Below are 10,469 nucleotides of genomic sequence, written 5' to 3' on the forward strand. Positions count from 1 at the left end.
TCGTCTGGTGCTGGCTGTGGGGTCCGAACCCACGCGCGCTTGTGCGCCATTCTGCCCGCCATACTGCGGAGCTTCTACCTGCTCGAGCCTGGTGAGTGCCCGTACACCCACGCTACTTCTAGTTGAGTTGCCCACACAACTTCTCCTACTGCCCTCGTAGCTAGACCTAGGATAGCTCCGGTCTTGTAACAAGGCGATGACTTGGCGGCATCTCGTATGTACCGGCAATTGACGACCTGAGGGTCGTGGCCATCGACTCGCACGTCAACGCATCGGAAGCGTGGTGGGCCCATAAACCTCACGATCTGTTGTCCATAATTCGGCTCATTGATTCCTTGCTGCCTCCCTGTCTCTCGAGGATGCCTTGATGCAGTAGCAGCCCAGCAATTGAGTCGTCATTTTGATTGACACAGGTCCTGTTCGTGACCAATTTACTGCCCAAAACCCTAATTTTCGCCCCTTTACAATTTATGCTCAACTTCTCGAATTTTTTGGGTGTTTTCATGATATGAGGGTTCCCAACTGTTGAACGAGAACTCTTCTGTCAGAAATTTAGAAAAGCCCCAATTTTTTGCAAACCCTAATTTTGCAGCAACCCTAACCCTAAAATTTAGGGCTTTTCTGTGCTGTGTCCTCCTTTGGCATAATTGAAGCTTCTACCATGTAGAATTTGGGCCTTTTTTGAAATCTGAGTAAACATTGTAAGGGATTTAGACACTGGCTGTAATAACAGCTAAGACCTTCCCACCAATGGATAGCATAAAAAACTCCTCGTTCATCGAGAAATTGTCAGGGAGCAATTTCCCAACTTGGCAGACAAAACTCCGGCTTCTTCTTATGCGAGAAGGCATATGGAATATCACCAATGGCAAGGAGCCAAAGCCCCAAGGTGATGATGCTAGAATCAGTCGGTGGGAGAACCAAAATGATAAAGCAATGGCTATCATTGGCCTAGCTTTAGCTGACAACCTTATCCACCATGTGGATTTTGATAAGACAGCAAACGACGTTTGGGAAAAGTTAGAGAATTTGTTTGGAAATAAGATCAATAATTCCAAAGTATTTCTCAAACAAAAACTCTTCAAGCTCAAGATGAAGGAAACTGAAACCCTCAATGAACACTTGAGCAATCTTGGGTCAATTCTCCAACAATTATCTGCCATCTGAGCCATTGTTGAAGATGATGATCAAGTTGCTATACTTCTCTCCAGTATTGAAGACATTTCCAAGTACAATGAGATCCTTGCTGTCCTAAGAGTCAGCCGCAATATGAGCTTTAAGGATATGGTAGCTCATCTCATTGATGAGGACTGTAGGCTTACAGAGAAAGCAGAATCTTCCTTCGAATCTGGCAAAGCATTCTTTCTCAAGAATAAGCCCAAGAAGAACGGAAAACCTCTTAAATGTAATTACTGTCAGAAACTTGGCCATCTAGAGGATCGTTGCTTCAAGAAAATGGCAAAGGTACAAGCCAAAGAACATGCCAATCTGGTTGCGGAGCAGAGCGAGGACAAAGACGATGAAGCTACACCTTTTGGACTTGAGGAACAAGCCTGCACTGTTGCTATTTCTGGTCTATCCCTCCATGAGGTGATAGATGAAGAGTGGGCTTTCTAGAGTCATGTGTGTTAGGTACTATGCCTTGGGTAGTCCCCCTAAAATGATGTAATAATTTGTCATTTTGTGTGCCTTGTCCTATAAAAGGCTCCACTTATTTCCATGTACCCAGTTAGGAGACAGGGGGGGTTGTTATGTCTTTCCTTTATCAGGCCTGGCCGAGTTCCAAGATGTTGGTGTACTCCCTAGACCTATGAGTTGGTCATGCATCCATGCTCAGATTTGAGTCTGATCACGTTGACACCTAAGCCATGAGAGTGCTTCGTTCAATCTCTGAATTATGCTCAGCTGTTAGCCTCTGAGATTGCCTGGGATGCACAGTCTGGATGATGTCATAGTCTCTCACCCTAGCTCCAAAGGGGGGTTTGTTGGAATCAGAGTCCTAGTGTGTGTGGTCCTAGAGTCCTAGGAGTGTCCTATAGTTGTGTGAGTGTGAAGAGTCTTGAGGCCACTTGTGCCACCTCATGTGGTAGGTGTGATTCCTCCCCTAGATTACAGGATCTAGATTCTCTTGTGTGTGACCTCATCTATGAGGTATCAGTGTGGGAAGATAAGGCTTGCCCAACCTATAAATGAGGCCATGTACTTGCTACGAATTCATCAACTATCAACATCAACTATTGTGCCTCAGCTCTTGTCTATCCCTCCATGAGGTGATAGATGAAGAGTGGGCTTTCTAGAGTCATGTGTGTTCGGTACTATGCCTTGGGTAGTCTCCCTAAAATGATGTAATAATTTGTCATTTTGTGTGCCTTGTCCTATAAAAGGCTCCACTTATTTCCATGTACCTAGTTAGGAGACAGGGGGGGTTGTTATGTCTTTCCTTTATCAGGCCTGGCCGAGTTCCAAGATGGTGGTGTACTCCCTAGACCTATGAGTTGGTCATGCATCCATGCTCAGATTTGAGTCTGATCACGTTGACACCTAAGCCATGAGAGTGCTTGGTTCAACCTCTGAATTATGCTCAGCTGTTAGCCTCTGAGATTGCCTGGGATGCACAGTCTGGATGATGTCATAGTCTCTCACCCTAGCTCCAAAGGGGGGTTTGTTGGAATCGGAGTCCTAGTGTGTGTGGTCCTAGAGTCCTAGGAGTGTCCTATAGTTGTGTGAGTGTGAAGAGTCTTGAGGCCACTTGTGCCACCTCATGTGGTAGGTGTGATTCCTCCCCTAGATTACAGGATCTAGATTCTCTTGTGTGTGACCTCATCTATGAGGTATCAGTGTGGGAAGATAAGGCTTGCCCAACCTATAAATGAGGCCATGTACTTGCTACGAATTCATCAACTATCAACATCAACTATTGTGCCTCAGCTCTTGTCTCCAATCATGTGTCTCTCATGCCTCTCCCATTTTCAACAGAAAGGACATCCTCAACGTTCTTGTCTCTTGTCCTCTTCTTGCGGGCCGTAGATACATGATTGCAATATGTTAGAAATGAATCCTTATTGATGGTATCTTGCAAGAGGAGACTGATAGAGCATCCCCAAGAATTACATGCGGAAGTGTTTTACTACGGAATCAAAACTCCTTTACTTGTGTATACTTCACAACCATAAGTGTGTGTGCAAGCCAATAAATGGACAGAGATCTAAGAGATATAGCACCAACAAAAGTATATTTCCGTCCACAATCGGATACAATAGACAAGAGGGCCTGAGTCCCACCAAACCATGGTCCTCAGGCCTTACCAAAAGCTGTACTACTCTTCTAGATCCCTGAGCCCTCATGCTGCTCTAAGCTTATGTAGACTCTCCGTCCCGTGATCCCTCTCCCGTGCTGCCGGTTAGTTAGCCTAGGCGGGCAACTCTCCAAGCTCTTTGTCTACAGCTATTAGTTGCCTCCTTCACCTCCTGGATATAGGCCCAAGGAAGAGTTCTTTGGCTGCTCCAATCTGCTGGTCCCAGCTACTCCAGGTGATGATTATGGAAGTCCCAAGGCTCGCAGAAAGCATTGCCCGGCGTTTTGGAGGAGGCTGTCAGAGTATCTTCCGGATGTAGACTCTTGGATTGTTGGAGGGGATTAACAACCTGGAGTTTGGGGAAGACAAGCAGGGCATGGCCTCCTCTGAGATGCCAACAGTAGAGCGTAGCACCTGGGAGCAGTTCATTTTCATGATCAGCGGTAGAGATCCGTGGCGAGAGCCAGATTTCAGGAGGATATACCTGGCAGCCTCCTCTTCTCTTTTGGGCAGAGGAGACACGATGGACTGCTTGAGAGACTAGACCGTTTCTATGTTGGGGGCTGGGCAGTGCACAGAGGCGGCTCTACCGAGATTCTGACAGGAACTACGATGTCAGAGCACTCTCCATTAGTACTTCACTTAGATCAGTCCCATCGAGGTCCTTTCCCAGAAGGGGGTCCGCATTCTAGAGGACCTCCTGCAGGACGAGATCTAGCAGGTCATGGCAGAGATTTGAACGTGTTTGTCCTAGCGTGCAGAAAGCATCGCCTGGTCTTTTGGAGGAGGTTGTTAGAGTGTCTTCCGGATGTAGACTCCTGGATTGTTGGAGGGGACTTTAACAACCTGGAGTTTGGGGAAGACAAGCATGGCAGGGCCATATTTCAGGAGGGTACTTGGCAGCCTCCTCTTCTCTTTTGGACAGAGGAGACGTGATGGGCTGCTTGAGAGACTAGACCGTTTCTACGTTGGGGACTGGGCACTACACAGGGGCGGCTCTACCTCCTCTGAGATGCCAGCAGTAGAGCGTAGCACATGGGAGCAGTTCATTTTCATGATTAGCGGCAAAGACCCGTGGCGAGAGCCATATTTCAGGAGGATACTTGGCAGCCTCCTCTTCTCTTTTGGACAGAGGAGACGTGATGGGCTGCTTGAGAGACTAGACCGTTTCTACGTTGGGGACTGGGCACTACACAGGGGCGGCTCTACCGCGATTCTGGCAGGAACCACAATGTCAGACCACTCTCCGGTAGTACTTCACTTAGATCAGCCCTGTTGAGGTCTTTCTCAGAAGGGGTCCGCATTCTAGAGGACCTCCTGCAGGACGAGATGCAGTAGGTCATGGCAGAGATTTGGGAGCAGTCAGAGATGACACCGTGCGAGCGCTGGGCTTCGTGGGTAGTCGATGTGATCTAGAGGAGCAGTCAGGAGTTACAGGCTCATGCCCTTAGGCAGAGGAGGATTCTTCAGGAGCGTGAGCGGGCTCTGAGGAATCGCTTAGCGACAAGTTCGAGAGCGCTCGCCTGGAGCTTCAGGACACGAAGATTTGACGGGCTATAACTTGAGATCACAAGTGGCAGGCCTCACAAGGTTGAGGCTCACAATCAGATAGGGGGAGGAATTGCTTGACTCTGAGTTTGCAGATGACACGGCCTTGTATGTTGAGGGCACCACAGCGAGTTTGGAGAGAGTCAGTGGAGCCCTTGCTATTTGCTGCTGCGAGGCCTCTGGTGCGCGGATCAACTGGACAAAGTCCATAGGTTTCTTCACGGGCTATGAGGAGATTCGTGAGTGGGGGAGTGACTTTGGCTTCAGATGGATATCGCAGGGCTAGACAACGAGATACCTCGGTTGTCAGGTTGGTATTGACATTACAACAGAGCAGCAGATCGTCCCAGTCCTTGAGAGTGTTCGGCGCAAGATTCTCTACTAGAGCTTGGCCAAGCTCTCCCTAGCAGGTCGTGCTTTAGTGGCAAACGAGGTTCTTCTTGCCACGGCGTGCTGGTGCTTTCAAAGAGGATGCATTGTGCAGCTTCGACGGTTGGTTCGGAACTTTCTTTGGGTAGGTTCGGACGGCACATAGAATACTAGAGTCCGGGTCGCTTGGTAGATGGTGATCATGGTGCAGGCACTGGGAGGCTTGGGTATCATTGATCCGGAGATGCGAGCAGAGCCCTTCTGGGCAAGTTGGTTGTTCGCTGTCTCATTCCAGGTGCAGAGCTGGTAGCTCCTCTTATAGCGAGGGCTTCTTAAGAACACCCCATGCACTGGAGGACAGTGGCAGTTGTCACACAGATGGATCTTCTCAGAGGTCCCCCTTGGGAAGGGCTCCCCCTTGATGAGGAGCCTTCACAGGGTTTGGCAGGGGGTCTCACTCATGCTCCGCCCAGATGCAGAGAGGAGTTGGAGCGGCAGCCCCTTATGTGGCACCCAGAGATCCGAGATTAGGAGGGGCGTATGCTCGGGTAACGCACTCACATTGGTTGGGCACAGTGGGACAGTGGTCCGGTCGGGTCTTTTGGCAGATGGAGCAGATTACCCATCGAGGCAAAGGCGAGGCTTGTCATCGTAGCAGGGCAGCGGGTGAGAGAGATTGGCCTAGCCATCCGTGAGTCTTGGTGGGAGGGGCTTTGCGTTTGGAGAGACAGCATTTGGTTGGGGTAGTTTTGTTGGACCGGTGTCCCCTTGAGGATGATGATGCAGCGAGGCAGCACGCACCCCGGCTTCTTCCGTGTACGACCTGGAGGCCTACTTCATCCGCTCGCTGAGAGAGACCTTGAGATGGATGGGAGTCTTGATGGGATTCACTAGCAGATGATCAAAGTGGTGGGACGTTTGGGAAAGGAGTGGCACATTGACCCTCCCAGTATCTCAGAGCAGGATGCCCACGGATTGGAGAGACTTTGCGTTTGGAGGGGCAGCATTTGGTTGGGGCAGTTTTGTCGGACTGGTGTCCTCTTGAGGATGATGATGCAGGGAGGCAGTACGCATGCTTCTTCTGTGTAGGACTTGGAGGCCTACTTCATCCGCTCGCTAAGTGAGACCTTGAGATGGATGGGAGTCTTGATGGGATTCACTGGCAGATGATCAGTGGTGGGACGTTTGGGTAAGGAGTGGCACATTGGCCCTCCCTGTATCTTAGAGCAGGATGCCCCCAGATGGTGCCTCTGGCTGTGGGAGGGTAGATCCTTGAGGGAGGTCCAGTGGGATCTTGGAGAGTGGAGCAGATGGACGAGGTGCCCTTCTTTTCCTACACCACACGTATTGGCAGGAGGCTTCAGATAGACTCTTCGAGGTGGACCCCCTTGAGGGAGCAGCATTGGGTGAACCCAGAGTGTGCCCTGGGATGTCCGTTCCAAGTTTTGGATGCGGTTATGATCGAAGATATATCCTACTTCTTCTGGCTGGCCGTCCACGGAGGCTTGCCCATCGGACTGTGGTCGGAGCAGATGCGAGTGGAGGGGCAGTGCCATTGTTGCTCTGCTGGTTTCTTGGAGACGATCCTGCACTGCTTTTGGAGCTGTTGTAGAGGAGCGAGGATCTGGATGGGAGCCCTCAGGATCATGACCTGGGTGTATGCAGAGTCTTTAGAGGGACTACACCTAGGGGATGGTGGCCTGGTTGACTGAGGGAGGACACGTGTTCCAGATTGATGAGATCTCCCTAGCCTACTGGATACAGGGTTAGAGCATTTAGAGGATAGCGCTCCATGAGGCAGTCCCTCCTGATAGCCTAGCTCTCCCTGCTCCTTCGGAGGACAGTGTTTGGGAGGTGGAAGCCAGTATCACTGCGTGGAACTTTTGGGTGGCTCGCTGCAGTCTCGTGATGGGTGAGCATCCGGTTCAACCCTCGGCTACCCTGGTCGCCATCTGGCAGGATATCATCTACACTCTACGCTCCACTTGGGAGCATGGGACTCTAGGCTCTATAGTCCCCCCACCTGGCTGTCAGCCCCTGTACTAGGCAGTGAGTTGGGTTTCTCTGGAACAGGCCGGTTTATCTTTCAGCCTTTTCCCGGGCTGCTGTTTTGTATGAAAGAAAGTCTTTCAAACATTAATAGAAGGTTCCTTTCTTTGCCAAAAAAAAAGAAGAAACTGTACTATGTTGTGTTTTTAGAGGATGAGTTTGGGATTGTTCCTGGATTCATCTAGTATATATAAATGTATGGTCAATAATTTTTTTGTTCTTTTAGTACTGCATAATATTGAATTGCATGCATCGCATGCGATGGTACATTTTGTATCCTTCAAAGCGCCCAGTCTCTGAGGTTTTTTTTCAAACCATTTATGAACTGTGACCATCTGTAAACTGATCCTTGGTCCTTTGGTCCTTTGGGTCACCAATCTCTTGAAAGGTTTCAATTGGTTCAAAACTTCGTTCTTCCAGCATAATGCAATTGGGTAACCATGGTGAAGCCACCTGATTGTCAGGTTCCAAACTTCTCAAAATCTGAACTACAACCCTTTGTGGCAATCTTGTTGTTGAATGTCCCCACAAGAAGAACTCTGTCCACACGGAAGGAAGGCTTTCGCCCTCCATTCTCCTAGCAACCGAGAAATCCTGTACAAAACAGTCACCCCAGAGCAAATTGCTGAACACTTACCTGCACTGCATGCTAGTATGTAGCCTGTTCCGAAATTTGCTACAAAAAGGATTCTCCGCTGTCTTGGGACTCCTTTCATATAACTGTTAGAAGCACAGGCAAGAAGAAATAAGCCAGTTGTTCTGGAAAATTCCAGTTAGGCCTTGGTTGTGAGAGAAAAAAGGGTATGCTTGGGAGCATTATGAATGAGGTTTTGCATATTTGTGATTTTTGTATTAGTGACCTGCAGGGATTCTATCCTTTGGTGGATATGGTTTCAAAATAGGATTTAGAAAGGAAGGAACACGACCCTGCAGTGTAAAAGAGCACCCATTTACATAATTTGTGGCTGTGGGCTGTCCTCTTGGTTGCATGAAGAGAGGCAGGGAAGATGGAGTAATTGCATGAATGACTTGAGATGTAGAATGAATGTGAGCGGGGGAGAAAGTCTTTCACACATAGCGCCGTCTGCCTATTCATAGAGGCACCCGTTTACTTGCCCAGTTTTAGAAAGTCATGCTAGTGGATATATGGATGAGATCAACAAGATTGTAATGAAGGCCAAATCAGGCCTAACCCTCACTAACTTGGCCTGTGCAACTGGCGTGTGCGCTGCACTTTTTTCTCAGTCTATGTTTTCTGGCGTCAGTCTTCTTGCACAAAACTCTATCCTGCCTGAGAGGTATCGGTGGGCTGTGGCATAGCATCTGGAATTTGGAATGAAGGATGAAGGGGAAGTGAAGGTGCCAGAGATCGGAGCTGTGATACCAATGTAGAGAAGGGGGAAGGAGCAGATTTGGAGATGGGGAGAGAATAGCAGAAGGAAGGGAGGAGAAGAGAGGAGAAGGGAAAGGAGAGAGGAAGAGAGAGAAGGATGAGGGGATAGAGAGATAGAGAGAGGGAGGAGAGAGAGAGTCTGAGCGTAGGCAGCAGGTAGTAGAAGGAGGAGGGGAGAGTAGATAGGATTAGATGTCACATCAAAAGGTCCGTACAAAGGTGTGGAGGTGGACTTACATAGTCTTCCTCTACAATATCTCCTTTTTGCCCCCCTCTAGGCCTAAAAATCCCCTAAGCCAAATCAGGCCTAACCCTCACTAACTTGGCGTGATCTTGGCCTTCATTACAAAGATTCTCGTGAACTTTGGTCTTAGCTGCTCTATTGTGTCAGAGCTATCCAACTACCTTAGGTGCTATTATGTCTAGCGATTTATAGTATGCTGTATTACTCCTAGAAGTAATGAGTGCATGGCCTGATGTTGGATGTGTGGCTTGCTTGCAGTGGACATGCTGACGGAAGATCAAAATGAAATGGTGGAATCTGCTGCTGAAATGCTTTATGGGCTGATACATGTCCGCTACATTCTTACAAGCAAAGGCATGAATGCAATGGTAAAGGTTGTTTTTGGAGCACTAGGCTAGGATGATTGGTTTGTATGATCTAGTTGTGCACTTCACAGTCTTTGTTCTAATTCTTTCCATACCTGCAGTTAGAAAAGTACAAAAATGTGGATTTTGGAAGATGTCCAAGAGTTTACTGCACTGGTCAGCCGTGCTTACCTGTGGGTCAATCTGATATCCCTCGAACTAGCACTGTGAAGATTTATTGTCCCAAGTGCGAGGACATATACTACCCAAGATCAAAATACCAAGGCAGTATCCTTTCATGGTTGTTTCCCACTGGTTTGTTCCTTCTGTATTCTTACTGAACTGAGTTTGTGGCTAATCAGCATCTGAATTTTATTTCTTCAACATTGCAAAGAAGAGCTTGGAAAGTGCGTTTCTGCAGTTGTTTTTTCTTTGGTTGGCCGAAGTGAAGGGGATGGAGAGAGGGGAGTGAGTGAGATTACAAAGGCTAAGGATTATAAATTTGAGAATGTGGGATTATGTTTTCTTGTCGTACTTGACCAATATGTAGACATCGATGGAGCTTATTTTGGGACAACTTTTCCACACCTGTTTTTGATGTCATACCCATACATGAAGCCTGTCAAGCCAACGTTGGCCTATGTACCCAGGATATTTGGCTTCAAAATTCATAAAAGCGCAAGGTAATTTGCACAATTTTGTTTTGTAACAGTGGAACTCTTTGTTTTATGCCACAATCACCTTGGAGGACTGAAAGTTATCTCAGCTCTTCATTTGTCATGGAGCGTATTCTCGGCAGGAGGCAGCACAAACTTGATTTTTCTCTTTACTTTACTGTCACGTCTTTGCAGTGCTTCAAAATGTAGCTCAAAGCTGTATAATTACAGTGATTTTATAACAGCTATTCATGTTGTAGTGTTGGGTAAAAAAGTTTCAGTTCAAATTCATTTATTCCCTATGCAGTCTTTGAATGTATAGCAATTCTCAGTGTGAGTTCTGTTCAAGAAATGGCTAGCTTTTTATTCACATGAACACAAAAAGCCTTTAGATGACATGCAACAGGTGTACCTTTCACTATAATAAGCTTTAGTATGGTAATTATTGTCTATCTTGTTGATTATTTTTTGAAGTGAGCTATCTAGTACATGAACGCAAAAAGCCTTAAGAATATAGACGACATGCAATAGGTGTACCTTTTACTATGTAGATTACAAAAAGCTTTAGTAT

The 10,469-nt window shown here is 47.6% G+C and overlaps 1 protein-coding gene across 1 annotated transcript in view; it reads left to right on the plus strand.

Moving 5' to 3' along the window:
- LOC147896580 (putative casein kinase II subunit beta-4) overlaps positions 1-10,193 on the plus strand; it is a 64,271-nt gene extending 54,078 nt beyond the window's left edge. Inside the window, exons 3-5 of the mRNA XM_087381600.1 lie at positions 9,157-9,266; positions 9,365-9,530; positions 9,793-10,193. Coding sequence (XP_087237726.1) covers positions 9,157-9,266; positions 9,365-9,530; positions 9,793-9,929 — 413 coding nt within the window. The 3' untranslated portion in view covers positions 9,930-10,193. The remainder of the gene's footprint in view (positions 1-9,156; positions 9,267-9,364; positions 9,531-9,792) is intronic.
- The last annotated feature ends 276 nt before the right edge of the window (positions 10,194-10,469 follow it).

The sequence above is a fragment of the Dipteris shenzhenensis genome, chromosome 11 (assembly GCF_047967505.1).
Source record: "Dipteris shenzhenensis isolate YYH24624 ecotype China chromosome 11, Dip_SZ_1.0, whole genome shotgun sequence".
NCBI lineage: Eukaryota > Viridiplantae > Streptophyta > Polypodiopsida > Gleicheniales > Dipteridaceae > Dipteris > Dipteris shenzhenensis.